This window comes from Protopterus annectens, chromosome 2.part1 (genome assembly GCF_019279795.1).
Source record: "Protopterus annectens isolate FY-2018-M chromosome 2.part1, PAN1.0, whole genome shotgun sequence".
Lineage (NCBI taxonomy): Eukaryota > Metazoa > Chordata > Ceratodontiformes > Protopteridae > Protopterus > Protopterus annectens.
Genome location: NC_056729.1, coordinates 932,621,858 through 932,646,752, shown reverse-complemented (window position 1 = coordinate 932,646,752; position 24,895 = coordinate 932,621,858). Strand labels below are relative to the sequence as shown.

General features: G+C 41.0%; 1 protein-coding gene across 1 annotated transcript in view; it reads right to left on the bottom strand.

Annotated features, from left to right (window-relative positions):
* Positions 1–24,895, bottom strand: part of NEK1 (NIMA related kinase 1) — a gene marked incomplete in the record, with an annotated part of 3,475,820 nt that overhangs the window by 1,541,246 nt on the left and 1,909,679 nt on the right. The window contains 1 exon segment of the mRNA XM_044062568.1: positions 11,883–11,985. Coding sequence (XP_043918503.1) covers positions 11,883–11,985 — 103 coding nt within the window.

The following is a 24,895-nucleotide window of genomic DNA, read 5'->3' as shown; positions in this document are numbered from 1 at the left end:
AGCTGCTCCTTTTGGTTAAGAAAATTGTTCATATGAATATAGTCTTCAAGAACACACAAATATGTTAATGGTCTTGGTGTGGGTCAGAGATGATTTCTTGTAGTTCATCGTGATTCCTAACAGGCCACCGCCAAGCTATTCATCAACAGAGCTAAGTGGCTGAAAAATTCTCACTTCTTATGTTATAATTGCATCTGTTTTTAAATGTTTTAATCAGTTTTCTGTAACATCTGAATAAAGTGCTATTAAAGCTCAGTCTGTATTCATTAAATTAAGTGGTCTAATCTTTTGGAATTAAAACTTGGTTTTCTTTGTGGTATAACTGTAAGCCAGGTTAAAAGTTGGTTGTGATTGCTTCCAAACAAGAAAGTAGTTTGACTGCTATTAGCTGACTGAGGCAAGAACTATTCATCAGTAATTGCAGTTTTGTCAGTAACAAGCTACTCATCAAGAGAGTTAAGAGTCACAGCTGTTCACTTAAGTAGTTTTACAATTTAAGAATTTTTTATTAATTTAACATATTTACACTATATACACAGAAAGGAAGAAATTCAACATCACATACTATTTACAAGGTTATAGATACGTTGAATCAATGAGGTAATATTATACAATTAATACATTAAGAGTTATGGTATTTCAATAGCAACATTTCAAGACTATTCCAACCACTAGAAGTCTTAGTATGATTTATAGATCTTATTATGATCACTTCTTTTTTCAGTTTTACATAGTATTGCTGTTAAATTAAAAAAAAAATTTTTGAACACATGAATTTATTTATTTCACATTTGTTAACTGGGTTAGTTCAACTGGGTAAGAAATTACCCATTTTCAGTGGAGACCCGAGGGGAAAAGCCCCGAACAAAACATACAAATACATACAAATAGAGACAAGTTAACAATATAAAGAGCAAAACAAACTTATGGATACCATGGATAAGAAAAACACATATAATCCAAGGAATAGTACATACCCATATACAAGGTCAGAAGAAGGAAAGTGCAAAAGAAGATAGGAGTAGAGGAGGAATTAAGTGATCTAGATGGAGGAGAAAAATAGAAGAGCAGTAGGATAAAGTAAATTATATAAAGAGGGAGGGTATAGAAAGAAAAGCAGTAGGATAAAGTAAATTATATAAAGAGGGAGGGTATAGAAAGAAGAGCAGATTGGATAAAGTAAGATAAGAAAGAGGAAACAGTTCTTAATGATAAGTCTAGTGAAGAAATAGGAATATGGAAAGGGAGGAGTTAAGTAGGATGGTTACAGGTACAAATAGGGTTGTTATGGCGGTACAAAATAAGGTCATGTTTGAAGTTAGGAAGAGAGGTATGACTTCTAATATGGAGTGGAAGATTATTCCAAATAAGGGAGATGGAGTGTTTATAAAGTATTTTACCCATGTCAATATTGGGTTTACAGACTTGTAGAAAGTTTATCAGAGCTGAGCAGGGATCGGGGAGGGGTGTACCAGGAGATCAGGTTGGACAAAGATGGACAGTCAGAGTTAGAATTAAGAATTCGGTAAGCTTGGATCAACTGACATTTGGTCAGAAGGTGTGGGAATTCGAGCCAATGTAGTTTTTTGAGAGCAGAACAGTGATGGGATTTATAGGGGCTGCTGGTGACAAATCTAGCAATTTTGTTACAAGTTTGGTCAAGTTTTGCCAGCAGGTTATATTGTAAATAGGAAAATAGAGGGGAGCCATAGAGGAAGGCGGGGAGGAGATAGGACTGGGCTATTGGGCTAGCAAATTGAATTTGATTTCTAGTTTTTTTGTAAATTACTTTTCTAGCAACTGCCAGAAGACTCCAAGATATTTATTGTTGTTTGGTTTTTACAGATGCATGAAGTAAAATACTCATTAGCATTACTGATCTAGTTAAAGAACAATTATCAGACTATATCCCCTTAAAATAATTACTTATCGCTTCCCAGTATATACATGTTTTTCATAATCCATAAACATGCGTGTCCAATCAGCTTTTACATCTTTACTGCACCTCCAACAAACTGAAGTTACTTTACTCAACTTAGAGATTTTATAGGAAGTAACAAGCATTCTGTGTAGATATTTCCACATAAAAACTTTCCGATATAAACCTGAAGTTTGACTAACCGATTTAAGTTTTATTCCTACCATCTACTGAGTCACTCAATCTATTACTATGTAAAAGTTCCAGAATTCTGCATCAGAATTATTAATTATAATTAACTTGGTCCAAGCTTCCTTTGTAGGTCAATTTACCTTTGATGATAGCATTCATATATTCATATAATGGGGAAAAGTTTTCTGTTCCTCTTTACTCATTATCTAGAAATTTATTTTTTACTGATGGATAAGTGGTGGTGCTGCGGTAGCGTTGTCGCCTCACAGTAAGACGCTGTCCGGTTCGATTCTCAGCTAGAGCGTCTTCTGCGTGGAGACATGCGTGAATGGGCGTACCTTCATTGAAGGTTGTGCATCAGGGCTGGTAACTTGGCACGTAAAAATCAACTACCAATCATTAGCGGACCGGAGTTCCGCTGTGGCAACCCTTAACCGGGAAAAAGCCGAAAGACACAACGACAACAACAACAACTGATGGATAATATTAACTGGTTAACAGATTCATCCAACTTATAAATTGCCCATTAAGTATTCTGGTAACTTAGCTTTTCTGTTTTCAAAGCAATCAGACCATAATACTAACCTATTCCTTTTTAGTAAATTCATTGTAACATTGTTCTGAGTTTCCAGTGTGTACAATGTGAAAACACAAAAGTGTCCATTTTGATATTAATGGAGTTTTAAAAACATATTTCCTAACCATTCTAAAAATTGATTTCATATATCCAGAGTCTAAACAGTGAAATTAATTTAATTGTAAGGTAAATTTCATTGAACAGATGAAATGATTGTTACACTCATACATACATGCTAGTTACCACCAATAGCAGATGATGGTAAAGTCATAACATGAATCATCGAAGTTGCCCCCTATTGGCCTTCCTATGGATTTCATCATTCTTATTGGCTGTTTAGTATTTTTAGGCCGTCAATGTAGTAGCATAGAATACTATGTCTGCGAGGCATTTATGCCTCTGTTAGTTTCAACTAATTATATTATAATTTGGCTTGTGGTTCCCTAGCAGATTTATTTGAACCACACCAGTGCCGATTTGCAAGTACCTGCATATAAGGGTATGCAACTGCTAGCTTACCACCAATAGCAGATGATGGTAAAGCTACTCAACGAATCATTGAAGTAGCCCTCTATTGGTCTGCCATCTGATCTCATTGTTTTCATTGGGTGTTCATGTAGTAGTAGTATAGAGTACTAAATTTGTGAGCCATTTACACTCGCTCATAGGATGGTTTTAAACAAAAATATTTTACTCACACAAAACTAGTAGATAGGCTACTTATAGTGCCTTTCAGAGCTAATTTTGATTTAAATAGATAAGCATATGATATTTTAAGGAGATTCTGTTGTAACAAAAACAGTTTATTTACGAACCAGTAGTAAACATTTCTAGCAAAATACAGAAGTTTTTGCATACAAGACCATATATTTGCTAGTAAAAGGAAAATGTTTGCTTAATTAATACATGTTCAACTGTTGAGAAATCCTGCCTTTGACACCATGGAGTTTTTTTGTGCTTTTTGTAGCATTAAGGTGGTAATCGATTAGATCCATCATGACCACTATAATAATGAATTAGGATGGATACCTTATATATATAGCTTTGAGTTGTTCATTAACATACAATAATTATATCTATGGTAATACAGGTTTGATTATGGTGTCTATTAATTGGATAGTAAAGTTTTTTAGTAGTTTTAGATAGGGCCAGAATAATGTATAACTACAGGAGTCCTAACCAACCATGACATTGATTTTGCTGCACTTTGATTGGATATTTTACATTTTAACTGATTTTGATAGGATAAAATGTAAATTATGTAGTGATTGGTGGCTTAATCAAACTAAGTTTATCTGTTATACATTGTTAATTTTAAACTGATATATTGATTGTATCTTGTTTATGACTGGATATTATGTTTACTTGTTTTTATATATAAAAGGTAGTTTTTAATGCATTTTAAAATGGTCTGATGAAGCAACATAGTGTTGTGAAAGCGCTTACCTAATAATAAAAGTTCTAACCTGGCCATGTGTCGGCTCGCTACTGTTTGTTATTTTTAAACAGTAATAGTACTTCTGTGTTGTTTGACTAATGAGCCATTAATCCGAGCTACTGGTGTCTGTCTTTTTTTTTTTAATTTTTATTTAATTAGCACTTGCAACACAGGCAAGTTTACATTTATACAAAAAGTAATAAAACCATATTAATGGGTTCACACTTGTATTATACATCACATATACTGTTATCATATAGTCTAAGCAACATTACATAAATTATTCAATTCCTGCTTTCTCTTGAACCTCATTCCAACTCTGAAACATTTTTTGCATATATTGCTCCCACAATTTCAATTTTTTCTTATCTGTTATAATACTCACTACTTCAACTATAGTCTATTTAGATTTTGATTTCCATTTTCTAGCAATTGCATTTTTGGCAGCCACCAGAACTAAACTTAACAAGGCCTTACTATATCTAAGCAAGGCCTTATTATGTATCCCAGGCTTAAGAAAATAATTTCCTTAGTTATACTCATCTGCTTGCCCAGTATTCCTGACAGAGTACTCTGTAGGGAAGTTTTAAAGTCTGCCAACTCATTACACTCCCAAAACATAAGTAGCTTATTTAAGATCGCAACCAGAAACTATCAGTTGACTGCAAATTTCTACTTAATTTACGTACAGAGAGTTGCAGAGTTTTAAATAAAGTTTTACTTTACATTGCACAATACAGAAGGTCAGCCTACATATTTCTCCTCTCTTGCCAGCCTCACATCATCAGATACCCTAAAGAGATGTAGCAACTGCCTTACGCACACAGATAATGAACTCCTACCAAGTACAAATAAAGTTATTTGTGACCAGTGCAAATATATGAGACACATGGAGGCCTCACTCTCACAAAAAACACAGACTCTAAGCATTGGTCTAATGTGCCACATGCTAAGCGCCCATGAATGATGCATAATGTAATGTAATGCCATATGCTGACACTGTAAAGAAATACTTACCCAATCCTCTTGGTCCCATAAGGATCAAGTCTCAACAAAAATCAAAATCTGACATCCCAATACATAATATTTCACCTTGAATAGAGACTCATCGTGAGACGAAGGGTCTCAATTCCAGTTCACCAGACTCCTCCACAATCAAAAATGTTCTTGTGATTGGTGAAACCATAATGAGTTATGCAGATTCCCCACTCACTAGACTGAACAAAGACATAGAGAAACTAAGTTGCCTTTCAGGTGCCAGGATCACCAATGTCTCAAGTACCCTTAGGTTCCCTGCACCAGACAAATACAAGTACAACATGGTATTTGTGAATGAGGGGGTGAACAATTTAAGGCAAAAAAACCCTGTTGGAGTTGCAGACACACATGTCGGAGTTATCAGCACCACGTTCTAACCAACTGAGATAACCGGCCACTAAATAACATGACCATCTCCATGCTGAACTATAAACATTACCTGATTTGCCACTGGTTTACAGGAAAATATTAGGTTTATCATCTGCTGACATAAGCTCAGACAATAACTAGAGGTCAGAATCCAATCCTATATTTTATACTTGTGAGGTAAAGAACTTAACGATTATGCCAAACCCTCCTTGTTCTCTATGCATGTCACAAAATGCAGACTGCACCCTGATACTAAAAGGACTCTGCCTTTCTCCATGAATGATGCCTGTGTACAGACAAAAAAAATGAAGACCTCAACAACTGGCTAAATAACTGGTATAATTCTAGAGGATCCAGTACATTTCAGGATGGGAAGAGCTGTGTGACAGTCCTTGCTTTGCAAAGGATGGCTTGCACCTGTCATTCAAAGGGTTGTGCATACTGCCTAAAACCTCTGCTCCCCATTTACTGCCATTAGTTAATGAACATTCTAACATAACAAGAGTATCAGTATCAAAACAGGATCAAATTATGATAACTATACTCAATGCCACAAGTCTAAACAACAAGTTGCTTGACCTCCTTGAGGTACTCCAGAATCTGTAAGGCATCTATATATATGTAATAACTGAAACCTGATTTGAATGTCCGGAAAGCATTCCCCTCCATATCTGGGTTTAGTGCCTACCATGCCTTCAGCCCCAATGTCAACTGTGGTGGCATATTCATATTGCCCATATCACAGATTTCTACAGACCCACAAACCGAACTTCAAATCACACTACACAAAATCATTTATCAGTTTATCACCTGCAGGACTCCATAAATGACCCTATAAGTTCATGTCAGGGTCAGAAACATTACAGATGAACTCCCCATAAATAAGAAATTCATAATTCTGGCTGGAGTATCTACACCTTCAACACAGGATATGAGCATAAAGTTTTATATTTAATAAATAAAAATTCAGTGTGCCAGACTGTTACTAACCTAACTAATCTTTTTCCTCCAGTTATCTAAATCCAATGAACAAGGCCAGCTTTATGCATTCCCAACTAGGCAGCCACAAAGGGCTCCACGTTTCTAGGAGTCCACTTTCTACATTTACTTATTTCGAGAGCAATGAAGAACATTGCTTCTTTGCTCTAAAATATAATGTGCCCTGTTAAAACAAAGCACTCATCCATGACAGGCAACTTGGGGGAGGGGGGGGGTGCACCTGACATGACCATTCAAGTCATATCACATAAGACTTGGATGTTGCAAGGTCACAGAGAAGAGACTTGTCACAATGTTAACATATAGGTGTGAAGCTTCAGTAGTCAGTAAGGAGAGTTTACATCAACATGATGCATTTTTGTGCAATAAGTATGCATCGCTATTTATTTACTTTATTTCCAATTTGTTGACCAGGTTAGTCCCACTAGGCCAATAGCCTCTTTCACGGGAGATCCGAGGTGGTATTCATACTGACTCTAATGTCTGGATTTACAGAGGGGATAGAATGTAATATTCAGCAATTCAGGATACTGGGCCCATTAGACTTCCTGTTATCTACTGCTGTTTAGCACTATTACATGACTAACTTTAGCAGACAGGTCAAAGGTCAGATCCTCGGGTGGTGATTTGGCCTCCTCAGCCTGTCTAAAGATGAGAGAGAGAAAAATGAAGACTTATGGGCCAAGGATACCTCATTCTAAAACAAAGCCATCATCTCTTCCCTGTCTATGCACTTTCCTAACTTCCCCGTGTGTGGGTGATATTGGAAAGCCTGCAATGGTACAATGGAGAAGGCAGAAGCCCCATCTAAGGCTCATAAAACCAAGAACCAGACCTTACCAACATTTTTTTCAGAGTCACAGAACAGACCTAACCAGCCAGGTGAATTACTCCAGATCACACAGTAACCTGCAGAAGTTCATTATGAATGACAGTAGGAACATGCAACTTCCAAAGACCCCAAAACAGGAGGAAATAGTAGCTGTCAGTTCTGCTGAAGAAGCTGATGAACACCATGTCATGAACTCTTCAACCTGAATTGCAACTTAATATCCCTCTGGTATTTTTGCCACCACAATCCTTAAGGGGTAAACACAGAGGGGTGGCTGACTCAAAAGACCAGATCACTCTCTTAACTAGTACTTGAAATCCTTCAATGAAGCCCTCAACAAAGACACATTACTTGCTGTAAATTAAGTTTTTGAATGCTTTTCTAACAGGCTGGTCATCTTCCACATTGACGAAAGAATGTCATGGAGGAAAGAAGCATAACTCAGATTAGAACCTTCTGTAGAAAATAGGGACTTAATGCTATATGAGCAGCAGTAGTTTGGGGCCTTTATCATTTTCATATAAAATGCAACCTTCCCTTCCACCATTATTTTCTTCTTTTCTCACTGAAAAGATGATGATGAAGATGATACCTTGGTGGACTAACCTTCATATTCTGCCTTATTTTCTTTCAACCTAATGTTTTCTTTTGCAGACTTCCTCGTGTGACACCAAACCAAGCCGACAGACCTGGCCACCATCTTCCTGTAACATCTCCAAAAGCACCTCCTCACTGCAACTATTACCACAGTTATGTACTATACAGAATTTCCCAGTGAGCTCTAAAGGGTGTGGATGTTCTCAGCTAAATATAGCCTTTTTATCTGTCAGATGTCATCTTGTGCTGACTCAGCATGACTGTGATCAATAACATAGGTGATGAACTGTTGCATTACCAAAAAAGCTGAAAAGTATCTAGGTGCTAAGCAGATATGATAAAGCCCCTGTTGCAATTTCCTTTTTCCTTACCGGGTCATGTACACATCATCGTCACCTTACACTTCCTCCAGCCCCTAAATTCAGTGCTCCTGATTCTGCACTCAGATCTCCACTTGAGCTGTGTGTGTGTGTGTGTGTGTGTGTGTGTGTGTGTGTGTGTGTGTGTGTGTGTGTGTGCGTGTGTGTGTGTGTACGTATTTATTTGCTTTTTTGAATTTTTAACTGGCACAGAACACTGAGTCAGATTAATCATTTCAGACTATCAAGCAGTTCACAGTCAATAAAACATATATAGATATCTGAATTAGAATAAATTAACAGACTATATCTGCATTAGTACATGAGAAAACTGAACAAGATCATAACAGCAATTACACACAAAATATTAGGGAGCTGTTTAGTACTACTGAAATTACAAAGGAAAAAATTAAAATCAGTTGCACAAAATGTTGACTAAAAAGCCCATCCTAAAATGCAGTGAACATGCAGACCCCTAACTGTTGCCAATTATCTCTGAAAATTGTAAAAGTGTTAATTAAATAAAAGCCTGTAAAACTTAATAGATAATATATGACAATGATAAAAAACAAACACAAACAAAAAGGAAGAAATGGTGGGTTTATGGTACAGGTGAAAGAAGCATCTATTTTTGTAGTAAGTGATAGAAGGACTGTATATTGTAGCAATTAAACAGTTATTCGCTGAGTTACTATGGGAAATGCTTATCCTATAAGCATTTACATTTATCTGTATTTGACAGATGAGGTTTAAGAAATGTACAAAGGTCTGCATATGAGCTGACTATTTTTAGAATGACTGGAAGGTCTTTCCATAGTTGGACAGCAAGGACAGAAAAACTGCAGACAATTCAGAAGAGTTTGTTATGAGAGAGATAAACAATGCTTGCACTGGGAAGGAAGGAATTCATAGTGTAGTGAGACCTAATTGTTATTATGGAGAGAAGAAAGTTTCTAGTCTGACAAATGTGTACAGAATGAAGGCAAAGATAAAGTCAACTGCTAGATGCATGGAGAGCTAGCTTTGGATAACAATTGGGCACTGGTGTTAAATATGAGGGGCCAGAGTGACAAAATGACTAATTTAAATAGCAACTTATGAGGGAAAGACCTTAACTTCAGATGAGATAGTAAGATCCCATTCCAGATTGCAATCCTAGGCCATGACGCCAGGAAATGAGAATTTTTCCAGGGCCAGAATAACTTGGTAATTTTACTATTTATTTTCTCAGTTTAAAGCTGGAAGTTAAAGATGGAATCCAGCCAGGTCCACAGATATCTGAACAGTGCAACAGTTTCCAAACTGACTGTCGTTCTTTTTTTTTCTTTTGTAAGTATGTTGTTGAGTTGGATATGCCAGCTGTCAGGTACTTCAGCAAGCCTTTGAGGGGTACAGAATAAGATTGCTTTGATTTTCTTTTCTTTCTTGTGGTGTGATTAAGGATAAGGTCCACATTGTTAATCCAGGATTATAGCAGCAGAGGGTCTTCTTCCAGGAGCTTCTTCTTGACTGACTGGGGGGGGGAGCTATTATAAACAGGCTTCCTGGGGGGGTGAGCTATTATAAACAGTCTTCCTATGGGCCTTTCTAAAATAACCACAGAAATCAGAAACAGAGAGAAGAGATACCTGTGGAACTCCTTTCATTAATTGGGTAGTGGAGGACCAGAATATTTCCACTTTGACTAGGAAGTATCCGCTTGCAAGGAAGTTACTGAACTAGTTAGCAGCTTTAGAATTTGAGCCTATAGGCTCACAGACTGTTACTAGGCATGCAATCTAGGAAATAATTGCAGAGCCTACTCCAATTTCCTAATTGCTGCAGAGCACTATCTGGTTAAATGACTTGCTCAGACTCGCACATTAGGCAGCTGGAGACTGAGGAAATCAAACATTTGAATAGAGGAAGCAAGTAATTTTAACAGCTCACAGCTTTAGTCCTACGTACTAACTACTATATGTACCATACAGGTTGATATGCAATTATTAAAAATACAGTCTAGGAGACCACTGAGGAGCCTAGTCAGTTTCCCAATTGCTTCACATTGCTTCCTTGTTAAGTGGCTTGCTCATAGTCACACAGCAGGCAAACAAATGCTGTGGGAATTAAACCCTGTCTAAAGGAGAGAACAGAACAGTAAAGGTGTGAATGACTGAACCAAAGGCTTTTCATCTCCCATTGGCTTAAAACTGCCAATATTAATTAGGATGCCATTAGTAAAGGGCAAGATGAATGTCACAGCCCCTCCTCCTGCCCACAGACCATGTTGCTAAATACAGAGAGAGTTAGGAACTACCAAATTTCTTGAAAAGTAGAGTAACTGCCTTACTATCCCCCCCCCCCCACATGATATAAAGATACTAGAAGCTCTAAATCCTGCCACTCACTAAAGCCTGCCAGCTACATGGTTCATCACTAGGTTAGGGTTACCACCTGTCCCACTTTGCGAGGGGCAGTCCCTCTTTGGGCAGTTGTGTCCTGACAAAAAATTGTAAAAATGGCAAATGTCCTGAGATTTTAGGACAAAATTATTTCCTATATTTTATGTAATAGTTGCATAAAACAGTTATTCTGTATCTAAAATACCTAAATGTTTTAAGGAACATAATAAGCAACTAAAATGCTACAAGAATAAGCTTTTATTTAGGCAAAAAAGTTAGGTTCTATCCTTTGTACTAACCATGGGTATGTGTCGGCGTGTAAAATCTGATGTTTGTACCAAAAATGTTCCACTTTGGCCATTTGAACAGGTGGTAACCCTACACTAGGTGCCAGTCACGAGTGTCACAGTCGGGGCTAAAGTCTATGCGGCAGTTGTTTGGAACCCCCATTATTCCTTCTTAAGATTGCTCCATATGATACAGTGGTAATGCTGCAGGGCAGCAGCAATGAAGGCAAGCTCACAATGATAGCTAAGGCAATACATGTATAGTGAGAACCTCTGCGGAGCAGTTCTGGTGATTATATAAAAAGTAAAGGCATTAATGATGTGAACGACCATGTTTACCAAGTAAAACTAAAATCAAAAAGTATTATAATTTTTTAGAAAAAAAAAACATGGCATCAAAACACATTTGAGGAAACCTGTAGTTAAGCAGATCCAATGACATACATCAGTGTGCTTCTGACTAATAAAAGGACAGCTTGGAGTTGATAAGAGACCATGGTTGTTCTCAGGACCAGCAAGGAAAGCAAGAGTAGAGTTACACCTTGGAAAATAGCAGCAACTCAACTGCAGCAAAAAAGGATTTCTGGGGGATGCTAGAATCATGATCTCAATTACTGATTCATACAAGAAGCAGACAGCAATCAGAGTTTCATCGTGGTATGTAAGGGGCATTATCAGACATACAAGTTATTTGCATTATGTAACCTAAGCAAAAACAAAGTTCCTAAGCAAACCTTCCTGAGTTAACAAATCTGTGAAGGCAATATGCAAGTTATATGCATAACAAAGCTCTTGTTTTTCCCCCTGATCCAAAAAAATTACAATATATTCAGAAAAGACAGTATATGAAACAATGCAGTAAGGTTTAATAAGAAACTGATATTTAAGCACATACCAAATGTCCTTCAGCACGAGCTTTATTAATCATTGCTTCACGTTTTCTTTGTAAGAACTCTTCTACTTGTTTTGCCTTTTCTGCAGCCCCCTGCCCTCGCTGTCTGTTGAAATATCACAAAATGCTTAATGTTACATCAGTTCTTGAAATGAAAATTTAAGCTGATTTGGAACATATTAAGGCAGAACAAGGAAAATTAACACCAGAATGTCACAAACTTAAAATACAGCACTTGATTTCTGAGATCATGTTTAGTATGCCATAAAAAAACAAAACAGAGCAACAGTGCCAAGGGGCTGCATTCCCATTTTTTTTCTTCTTTATGAAGTCTTCCATGGGAGCTACAAACGATGTTCATTATTACCATCACTGGTATCATTATTCTATGGAATATGCTGAGGTCACATACCTGCAGTTGTAAGAAACTGCTTTATAGATTTAGCTCCTAAGCAGGGTCAAAATATGAAGGAAAGTCACACTGTCTAAACTTCTGACCTTACATGAACTCCCACGCAGACTTTCTAAAACATAGATGCAATCAATTCCTGGGGCAAAGGTAGAAACCGGTACATGGGGACTGCTTACTGAAAGCAAAAAGTTACTTCTCTAATAAATTCCATGTAACCACTGCACTATCTTCACAGGTGCTTCTATTAGCATATTAAACTCCTCCTCCAACACTGCCACTTTTGGTAGAAGGTTGTCACTGAACCTTCTCAAAACATTCTAGTTGTATAATGTCTTAACTACCACCAAGTGTTAAAAGGAGAAAGCTTGTTAAATAAGAGGGAGAATTTCAATAGTGTTTACAGATCATTTTTAAATATTTATTGACCAGAAATGTCTAATTGGGAAGATCTCTTTCAGTGGAGTCCTGGACAGAAAAGCTCAGCTCAAACATATATAACGATACACAGTGCAACAAAAACACAAAATGCATATATGAAAACATTTTTTCTGTACAGATGAGGTGGAGAAAAATTAAAATGGAAAGAATAAGATAACAGGCCTGCAAAAACTACAAGCACTGTCGGGGACTCTCTGCTGGTGAGGAAAGTAAATATACTTTTTGTTTGTGATTTGCTTAAACTTATAGAGCTCCTTTCTGTTTCACCTGTTCCACTTTGCTTTCTGTTATGAAAAATCTGTTTGGCCTGGTGTTTTTGTTCTATGTAGCAGATAGATGCATGAATTACCTAAGCTGCACATTTCATGTTTTCTTCCTTTGGTTAATTTGTTTAAGTGATACTTAAATACACAGAGAATATCTGTGTCTGTCTTTTCTGTTAAGATTCAAGGCCTGCAAAAAAACTACAAGCACTGTTTGCGACTTCCTGCTGGTTATTTTTCAGACCCACCCTCCCACTCTTTGATCTGCTTTTAAAATTTGGTGATTTTAAGCTGTCCACCATTACTGTAAATTGAGCTTATAAACTCCTCTCATTCTATACTGCTGTTTACATCTGGAATTATTTATTTGCTTTTCTTGTGTTTATTTAAAAAAGTGCATTTTTCCTCTCATTGTCTGTTCTACTTATTTACTACCCCTAAACTCATTATCTATCTAGCTGCTACTAGATAAAGTATTGTATTTTTACACTCTAGCAAGCTCTTTTCTGTTTTTTTTTTTTTTTTTTTTTTGCATTAACAGGACAGTGGATTTTTCCAACTAGTAGCAGTGGGTTGTAGCCTGATCTGTACACATTGGGGAAACACACTACAGATTCTTGCATGTAGTTTTAGTGGCCAGAGGGCACATTAATCAGCTTACCTTGTTTTAGTACCTTTTAATTGAGTGTCTCTTGGCTCATTTCCGCAAAGTGAAGTACTTTTATTGAGTAAGCATACTTTTCTAAGCTGTTAAATCTACACTGCTACCTTGAATTACTTATCACCCTTCCTTAAGTTTGTTTGCAATAGCATTTTACTTCAGACACTCTTACTGCACTGTTACATTAAGGGAACTGGGATTATTCCTCTAGTGACAGTAGGTGTTTACATGGTCTACCCGAGTTGGGATTCACACAAAAGGGCTCTATGTGTAGTTGCTTTATTGGTCAGGGAACTCAGTAGTCAGTTTTCTTTATTTCCAGTGTTGGTATAAATCTTGCACATTTGCACAGAGCCGCTCACTCTGCCAGTGCCCTGTACAAATGGAAACACTGCTTATTTTCATTACATTGTGAAAGTTTACTGTGCTATTTATTGTTTTTTTGCACTTCTTTAAAATTTAAAACTGCATTTTCAAACTGCTGTAAGGGCCTCTGTTCTGCAATGAAATACCATGTATCTAGTGTTTCTTAGTTAGTACTGGGCACCCGTTTGAGGTTCCTTAACATTTGGGCTCCAAGCCGGTCATTTTACATTAAGTCTGCACTCCTGTGGCAGGAGAGGGCTGATTTACCCTATCTGAGCTGGGAATTGCTGGGAGAAAGCTCATTGTGTGCTTATTTGATTGCTCTTAGAGCACAGTTAGTGTGGCTTGCTTTTCTCTGATTGCATACAAGCCTTGCATTTGAGAAAAGCTGCTCTTCACACAGTGTTACTAGTGCCTTGTATACATGCAATCACCAAAGGCTGAAATTTTCCTATAAAACGCACCTTGGAACTTTACACCTTAGTCCTGTGTTACTCACAGGGCAACCAGTTTGCGTGGCGTGCAACATTTATGCATTTTGTTAGGACCATTTAGGTCTACCTTACCTTATTTATAGAACCCAGGACTACTGCTGCTCAGAGAGCATCTGGTTTGAGAACTGGGCAGCATCGCTGGCAAGGCTAGTTGCAGAAAACACCAAGAAAGCACCCTTCCCTCATCCAGTTGCAAAAACCCTCCACTCCTATCCTTTCATGTACACATTAAACCTGCAACCATGGATGGGTACTTTCCTGCTATGTCTGCATCTGCTTGATGGAAATGGGCATCCTGAAACAATGTAACAATTTCCTTATGCACAGTGACAACCACTTAATTCTCAAAATGACAAATACAGTATGTCAAAGACGTAGTTAAACATCAACACTGGATGCTTGACTCACATACAGACACAAAAAGCAACAAATAGGTTGGACAGTGACCAACACATCACTCACCACACCCACAAAGGACCACACATATAAACCCACAAATGCAGAGGTGTTGCATGTAACCTATCCAAACTCGAAGGGGTCTCAGGTGCAATCCTCAGAAACTCCACATACACACTAACAAGACAACTCCCATCACACAAACAATGCACATCTCATTGTGTTTCAACTACCAAGCCCATAAGGCGAAACACTCCACAACCCAATATTATGGTCATAAGAGACTCCATTATGAGACACACTGATGAACCTCTTACCAGGCTGGATAAGGAAAAGGTTACACTTAGCTGCCTATCAGTGGCCAGGATTAGCCAGATCATGCAAGCACTCAGGTCACTTACCCATAAAGAACCAGTATGACTAAGTCACAGTCCATGTGGGTGTGAATGATCCGAGATGTACCTCCCTCGAATATATGAAGAGAAACATGACTGAGATCTCAGAATATGTGTTGCAGGCAGTTATGAGACTAGAACAAATCAGCATTCTACCATCTCAAAGGATGATACTACATTACCGGCAGAAAATGAATGAACAACAACTGACTTAGCTACTGGTGTCATTCCAAAGGGGTCCAACACCAGTCAACATGGGAGGACATGATTGACAGGCCATGCTGCTTTGCCAGGGATGGTCTTCAACTGTCACCTCTAGGCTTTTGGATACTGGTCAAAACATTATCCACCTCTATGGTGCCTTGTTTAGGCACCACCAAGCAGACAAACCTTACAACATAAAAAAGTTATGCACTTACCATAACGTTCCATCTGAGTAGTTGTTCTTCATTTGTCTTCAACCTGTAGGTTCATGGATCCGTATCAGATCCGACTAGGCCACATATCCAGCATCTGATCCAGGCTCAAAGCTCCTTCCCTTACTCATAATGCTCCTGTCTCCCTTCCTCCCTTCAGGTCGAGTTTGCTGCCCAATTCAGTACCATCACCTGACCCAACACATACTTATCTGTACCAGAAAACAACAGCAAGGATAAAAGACACCCTATGGAGGTGACCTCCATTATTTTTAGGAGGCACCAGCAGTTCGCACAAGGCCGGGGGGAAGGAGGGAGGGATGGCTGAAGACAAATGAAGAACTACTCAGATGGAATGTTATGGTAAGTACATAACTTTTTTATCTGAAGTAGTAGTCTTCATTTGATCTTCAACCTGTGGGACAGAGTCCCCAGCTACTACACACCTCAGAAGCCCTCATGGAAGGATATTCCATAGCACGGCAGAGCCAAAGGATGCCCTGTTCCTGGATACAATGTCCAATTTATAATGTGAGATGAAGGTATGGGATGAGGACTAAGTGCCCGCAGAACAATCATCATCTAATGAAACTCTGAGCCAAAAAGCTGCTGACGTGGCCACAGACCTTGTGGAATGCACTTTCACCTGACTTGGCCGGAAAATACCCCTGGCTAAATATGCCCAATAATACAATGAGAAATCCAATGGGCAATGGTAACTTTAGACATTGGTTTCCCTAAAAAAAGGGTTTAGAGTAAGAAATAAAAAGTTGATCAGATTTATGAAAGATTTTTGTCCTGTGCAAGTAGAAATGTAACTGTCTGTGCACGTCTAGTACGTGCAATTTGCATCCCCCTTGTTTTGAAAATTTGGAAAGAAGACTGGGAAGTTGATTACTGAGTTAATGTTTGCCTCTGAAGTTACTTTAGGGAGAAAAGATGGATTAGTATGCAAAGACACCCTGTCCTTATGAAAAATCATATAAGGGACTTTGATCAATAGAGCCTGAAGTTCCAAAACTCTCCTAGCGGAAGTAATGACAACCAGAAACGCAGTCTTCCAGGAGGGAAACTGCATATCCACTGAAGCTGCAGGCTCAAAGGGAGGTGAGACTAAGGCTTGAAGTACTAGGCTAAGATCCCATGGTGGTGTAGGGTCCTTTATCAGGGGACAAAGAAGAAAAGTACCTTTGAGGAAGGCCTTACAAAGCTTTGAAGATGCTAAGGAAGTCATATTATTCCCCATATAATAATAAGAAATTGCCACAATTTGGACTTTGACCATAGAAAAAAGTAGCACCTTGCTGAAAAATTCCTGATAAAAAGTCCAACACTGCAGGTACTGGAGCCATGAAAGTATCTAATGCATGCTGAGAGGCCCAGATAGAAAAACATTTCCATTTGCTGTTGTAAACTTTTCTGGTGGAAGACTTATGAGCCACCACTAGAATTCTTTTGACAGGAGAAGATAATCTGGGAGTCCTGACTATCATGGGAACTGAAGCAGCCAAGCAGTGAGCTTTAGACTGTCCAGGTCTGGATAGGGAATACCCTGAGGGATGAGATACGAGATCAAGAACTGGATCCAACGTCCATGGTGGAGCCACCACATGAAACCTCAACGAGGGAAACCCGACCTGGCGAGGCCACCACCCCACCACCACTAGAATTCTTTTGACGGTTAAAATAATCCAGGAGCTCTATCATGGGAACTGAGGCAACCAAGCAGTGAGCTTTAGACTGTCCAGGTCAGGATGGGGAATCCCTGAGGGATGTGATACGAGATCAGGAACTGGATCCAACATCGATGGTGGAGCCGCCAGATGAGACCTCGGTAAGGAAAACCAGACCTGACAAGGCCAGAATGGGGCAATGAGGATAACTAAGCTCCCCAGCCTGTGAGCTTTCTGAAGAAATTTTGATATCATGGGAAGAGGAGAATAAGCATACAAAAGACCGGGGGGCCAAGCATGAATCAGAAAATCTCTTGTGGCTTCCCCCTTAGGGGGATTCAGAGCAAAGAACTTACTGCATTTCACATTGGATGGAGAGGCGTATAGATTGCAGCAAGGTTGACCCCACTTGTGAAAAATCTGTTCTGCTACTGAGGGATTCGGAGACCACTCATGAGGGATCAGAATGGATTTGCTGAGCCTGTTTTCTAGAATGTTGGACCTCTCCGGAATGTGCGTTGCCACCAGAAAACGGCCGGTGGAGATCGCCCATTTCCATATTCTCATGGCCTCGAGACATAGGGGATATAATCTGGTTCCCCCTTGTTTGTTGATGTACCACATGGACATATTGTCCATCTGGATAGCAATCGTTCATGAAGGGGGATGGGCATGGAGAGCCTGCAATGCTAGTAGCACCGCCCTCATCTCCAGGATGTTGATATGCAAATTAGTATCATGGGGGGACCACATGCCTTTGACTGTCCTTCCTAAGCACTACTCCCACACCCCAGCTGGGAGGAGTCTGTAGTCACCGTGGCAAAAGTTGGGAGAAAGGGACGTCCCCGAACCGGATCCGAGGAACGAATCCACCACCGAAGGGAGTCCCTGCACACTCGAGAGTTTTGGACAGGGTGAGTTAAAGGAAGGTCTAACAGAGACCATTATGCTGAAAGGGTCTAATGAAGGATTCGCATGTGAAGATGCGCCAAGGGCAAGATATTGATCATGGCTGCCATGGACCCCAATGCCCTTAATACAATTTCCACTGTTGGAGAAGGAGTTTGAATACTGCACAGGACATGTAGCTTCAGACTGCGTACTCTGTCTGGAGTAAGAAATATTCTGGTTCGAATTGTGTTTAATCGCTCCTCAATGAAGTCTAAGGTTTGGACAGGGGTCAGAGACTATTTGTTTAGAGTGACTGTAATCCCCAACCTCTGGACCAGAAGGAGAAAGGAATCCCTCACTTGACAGAGTTGATGCCTGGACGGGGCAGCGAGCAGCCAATTGTCCAGTTAGAGAAATACCTGAACACCCTGGAGTCTTAGGTGAGCTGCTATTACTGACATCACTTTGGTAAACACCCCATGGGCTGTGGTGAGTCCAAAGGGGAGTGCTCTTAACTGATAAAGACTGGCTCCTAGCCGGAAGTGTAGAAACCTCCGAGAGCATCTGTCCATCTTGATATGATAGCACACATCCTGGAGGTAGATCGACCACATACAATCGTTCTCCTGCAGGAAGGGCAGGATAGATTGAAAAGTGACCATCGGGAATTTCGCCTTGGCCACAGACAGGTTCAAGGTGGATATATCCAAAATGGGTCTTAGGTCCCTCGTTTTCTTTGGCACCAAAAAGAACCTGGAATAAATACCTGATCTGGAGTGGTCTAGGGGGACGGGTTGAAAGACTCGCTTTCTTAGCAGCTTTGTGATTTCCAGTGCTACATCCTCCCTGTGCGTGGGTGGAACATCTGGGAGGTGTTTGGGTGGTGGAAGTGGCTTGATGAAGAGGATTGAGCAGCCTCTGGATATAATTCGTAACACCCAATGATCTCTTGTGATGGATTCCCACTCCATTAGGTGCAACGAAAGATGGCCCCCGACTGCCTCCAGAGATGAGCAGTTAGGCAACCCTTCAGTGTTGCTGAATGGGTCTGTCCGAGAATGGTTCTCGAGACCTGTAATTTCTCGGACCCCCTATGCCTCTAGGGCGTCTATCAAATCCTCCTCTGCCCCTGGGGGAAGGTGAGTCCTGAGCGTCTCTGGAAAAATTCTGAGACTTCCGAAACCACATCTTCTTGGTCCCTTGCTGATTCCTAGAGAAGGATTGTTGAGGGGTCGAGAAGCAGATCCCACTGGCAGACAGTCTTCCCATCCTTCTCACTCTGACCTAGAGTCTCATGTACCGACTTCCCAAACAGGAAAGTACTGTTGTACGGGGCATTGGTAAACAACGTCTTGAAAGGTTCTGAAAATTGACAGAGTCAGAGCCAGGTGTGTTGCTGGATGGCAACGCCTGTACCGGTTGCATGGGAGAGGAGGTGCATGGAGGTGTTTGCAACTGACTTTAGACTGGCCATATGAGCAGAGAGCATCATCTTGTCCTCTGCCAACATGGACTCCAGGGTCAACTCAGCAATCTGCTTAACTAGGTCTCGCTGCAGCTGAATCAGGTGTGCCATGTAATTCAGCGCCTGAATGGAGAAGGTCACTGAAGCATACACCTGCTTCCTGAAACCATCCATTGTCTTTGACTCTCAGTCAGGAGGATGTACAATAGAGCTCTGCTGAACAAGCTCCTTCCTAGTGGCCACTGCCACCACCATGGCATCAACGGGAGATCCCTTGTTCCAGTATAGTCTATCTAAGGGGGGCTCAAGACCTTATCTGGATGTTTGGTAATGGATTCCACCGTGTCCGGTTCCGTCCACAACTGAGATGCAATGAGATCCATTAAAGGATCTGCAGGAGGAAACAACCAGGATGCCTCGAGGAACACTGATTTGTCCAAGATAAGTTTCTGGGCAGACCACCCGCCTTTGCTGGCAAAGAAGTTCCATGATGTCTCCGAAGGAGAGATCCTCGGGAGGTGACTGGGAGGGGGGACCTTCCCCTTCCTCTAAATCGGCGTCTTCAGTGACAGACTCCAGCAGGGAGTCTAAGTGCCTCCTCTGGCATGTACGTTTGCAAAAGATCTCCTCAGTGGGGAGGACTCACCAATGTCTTGCTGCTCCCATGTGGAAGCTTCCTAAAGCAAAGTGGCGGCAGGCTGTCCCTGAGATGGCAGGATGGCTGGAACCATACTAGAAACGGAGGGAGTCGGGGTGGAGTCTGAGGACGAGATGGTCAAGGGTCTCAAGGAAATCATGAAAACCCTCTCCACCACATCAAAAGTTAAAGGGGAATGGACATGCTGAGAAAGAACAATAGGAGCAGTCACCATCTGACCCAACAGGGGAGTCAGAGTCGAGCCTCCAGGTGCAGATACCAAGAGGAAGACTGTGCCCTGGCACACTCGGAGCAGACACCAATCCTTGGATCCAAGACCGAGGATACGTCTCCGAGAGCTTGTTGGACCTGCTCAAGGTCATAGCCGACGTCGAGGTATAAGGTCCTGCTGGCCCCCTGACACAGAGAATCCTAGGATCCAAGGGCTCCAAAACCGAAGGCTGGATTGGAGAATGAGTATTTGGGGTGAAAAAGGGCTGAGTGCTCCCCGATCTAGGTGAAGATGAACTTTAACATCATCCTATCCATCTCCGCTTCACTAAGGCTCCGAGTGGAGTGGGAGGAGGAGGCAACTGACACCGGCCTAGACAGACTGCGAGGAGAAGCCTGAGCCGGTGACTGGATCCAGGGCTCCTCCAGCTCCGATCTCAGAGCCGACCTAACGTTTGGTGGGGGGCCGGCCAGAGTTGAGTGATACAGGGACCGCTTTCTCTGCCTATCCTTTTTAGCAGTTTTGTCCCCAACCCCGGGCCTCTTGGCAGAAGTTTGAGTCCCAGAGGCCAGGGAGGAGAAAGAGACAGAAGCCAGGGGCACAGGGCCTTGAGTCCTCGAAGAGGGAAGAAGTCCCTTAAGAATTAGTTTGTCCCTCCTGTCCTTATGTGCCCAGGGATTAAACCCAACACAGATGCAACAGGAGGTCTGGAGATGGGCTACCCCAAGATACACTATGTACAGAGTGTGGCCATTGGCTGGGGAGAGCTATGGCCACACACTGTACACTTTCTAAAGCCGGGTTTGGGAGTGTCAGACATATCTCAACCTCAGTGCCAGCACACTCACTTTCAGACAGACCACACACACAAGGAAAGGAAATGGAGAGGTTTTTTTTTATCAATGGAAATGCGGAGGGGAGGTAGAAAGAAGAGAAAAAAAATAGAGAGAGAAAAGAGAAGATTTATACCCAAAAAACGACACTTACCACAAACTTTTATGCAGAGTGCTCGGATCACAATGTGGACATACAGGCAGCAAACGGGATCTGAAGGGAGTAACGAGAGAGACAGAAGCATTATGAGTAAGGGGAGGAGCTTTGAGCTTGGATCAGACGCTGGATATAGGGCTGAGTCAGATCCGATACGGATTCAGGAACCCACAGTTTGAAAATCAAATGAAGACAACTACTTCAGATCAAAAGCTACTTAGGACAAGCTAAAGGTGTTGCTCCTCAATGCTAGCTGTCTCAACAAGAAAATGTACTTCCTGGAAGCTTTCCATACCCCGGAGAATGCCGACATTGGTGCAATTACTGAAACATAGTTTAAAAACATGGAAAGCATTCTGGCAGTGCATGGCTTAATGCCTTTCATATGTTCTGACCATAAACCGAACATGAAAGACCAAAAGGCAGGGGTGTATCTATCCACATAAAGGATAAGCACACCTCAGGGATGATCAAACAATATAACATGGTTGAACTACTCCATGTCCAACTAACAACAGGAAAAATCTATTACCATATTCTTGCTAGCTACAGGTCCCCCACCACGGAACCAAGAAACCTGTACATCATACCTGAAGTCAGTAGAATCACTTACCATCTAGCCCAATACCATAATCATGAGTGAATTTAACTATCCCTCCATTAGTTAGGAGGCATACATGATCACTAACTTGCAGGCCCCAAAGATTTATTGACCTTATAAAATTCAAATGCCCTGAATCAGCTAGTCTGCACTCCCATTAAGGAAACAAATATCCTAGATCTAGTGCTCTCAAATATGGGAGAGTACTGTACACTCCGAGAGTGTGATGTCCTCACTGGTAAGATCAGATCACAAAGCAGTCTCCCTTGAAATAAAGTTAAAATTAGCCCCCCACGTGAGCCTAACAATTTTAAGATCTTCTGTAAGGTAAATTAACCTCCATTAAGAGAAGGCATAGTTAGTTTCCAAGCTCCCCCAAATCCAGAAAACACAGAAACCTATGCTGAGGCAAACGCAAAAGCCATGTATGACCATATAAACAAATGCATAGAAAAGGCAGTACCAGACCAAAATAAAAACAGGTCAACCCCCAAAACTAAGCTACCCTGGTGGAGCCCTGGTATTAATAGGTTGCATAACAAAAGACAGAAAATCCTGTCAAAAGGTAAGAGGGAATGTGCACAACAAAGCAAAAGGTCTCTCATTAGTCTTAGCAAGCAAATCAGGAAACTAGTCAAGTCTCTGAAAGCAGACCTTGAGATAAAAATAAACTCCAGAGCTAAGGATAACCATAAGGCATTTTTCAGTTACATCTGCAATTTAAGGACAGCACTAACAATGTGCTGAATAAATTGTAGATGGCATCACCTATATTCAGCCAGAAGAAATAGCAAATCTGCCTGCTGACAAATTCAGCATGAGTTTTACCTCCCCCATCACACCAGTTCTCCTCAAGAAATACCATCCACCACTCCACTGCCAATTATCACCAAAGAACAAGTTGCTGTTAAGCTCTCACATAAAAGTACTCATAGGCACCTGCCTTCTAGGTGAGCAACCCAAGCTATGTTTGAGGCGTCGGTGGTAATGGTTTGCCCGGTTGGGCACAGGGTGAAGGGAAACTCCTTGTTCTGGGCACAGGCCCATACCCACTAGGGAAACTCGGCCCTTATACAGGGGATCAGAGGTAGAGAGGTCTCTAGAGGCCGAGTGTTCTGACACCAAAGGTTCTTTCTGTACCAATGAAGTTTTCTCATGTGAAGCCTGGCCAGAGGAATTAGAAGGACGCAGGATGCCATTTACCCTAAGGCTTGCAGGAACTTCCTTGGAGAACTTTCTTGCAGTGAGGTGACTTTTGGAAGCCAGCTGTGTAAAACAGAGAGGCAGGAAGCTCTGTTTCTCTGGGGATAGGAAGGCCATTTGGGATGCTATATCCACCAGAGCTCCCAAGAAAATGATCTCCCTGGAAGAAGTTTGCTTTGATTTCTTCTCATTGATGATGTACCCTAAGGAGGTTAGGAGGGTTATGACAAAGAAGAGGTCCTTGAGGAGCATTTCTTTGCACTCTGCCTGAATGAGGCAGTGGTCCAGGTAAGAGGAAATTTGTACATTTTTCTGTCTGCAAAAGGCTATGACCAGGGTTAAGCATTTGGTTAATACCCTGGGAGCAGTAGAAAAGCCAAAGGGTAGCACAGAGAACTGAAAGTGTTGTGAGCCTGCTCTGAAGTGAAGGAATTTCCTGCAGGTTTCCCTTATGGGGATGCTGAGTTAGCCATCTTTTAGATCTAGGGTAACTAACCAAGCATTGTTTGTCAGCATAGGCAGCAGCTGCTGGGAAGTTAGCATTCTGAATTTTGGGACCACCAGGAAAGTGTTCGGAATGGAAAGCTCTAGGATGGGGAACCAAGTGCCCTCTTTTCTGGGAACAAGGAATAGTCTGGAATAAAAGCCGATGCCAGTTTGATTTGAGGGGACAGGTTCTACTGCCCCTTGGGATATGAGAGTTTTTTTCTTGTTTCAATGCCTTTGCCCACTAATTTGGAGGTAGGTCTGGGTACCCTCTTGGAATTGGGAGCTCGTTGAGGGAGAATTTGTATCCCTGAGAAATAATCTTTAAGACCCATTGGTCCTTTGTTACAGAAAGCCACTTCTCTTTGCAGAGGTAGAGCCTTCCTCCTAGTTTTTGGTGAGTGAAAAGAGGGCAGAAGGGGGAGAGGGAGTCATTGAGAGTTTTTGACATATAGGGATGGCTTAGAATTCCCTGCCTTTGGAATTGAAGCGGTCCACTGTTTGGTTCTGTGCTGTCCCTGGAATAGGAGTCTTGGTGGTCTGTCCCTATGGGGCTTACATTGCCCCAGTCTGCTAGGTGTGGGAAAGGACCAGTGTTTTGAGGGAAAACTGAAGCTGAACCTAGGAGGTTGTACCTGAAGAAAATCCTTTACTGTTTGCATAGATTACACTTTGTTTTCCATCTTTTTAAGTACCTTTTCTGCTTTTTCACCAAACAAGCGGTCCTTATCCAATGGTGCATCAAGTAATTTAGATCTGACAGGATCAGGGAGAGGTTGTTCCTTCAACCATGCATGTCTTCTAATGACAGATCCTGACACTGCTGCCCTGCTTGAGGCTTCTAGGGCATCATATCCGCAGTGTAAAGAGTGTTTAACCACTTGACAAGTAGAGAGCAGTAAATCTGCTAACTCTTTCAAATTGGCACAGTCAGGAAAGGTAGAAAGCTTTTGCTTCAATAGTTCCAAAGTGTGTTGTTGATATTTTAACATGTGGA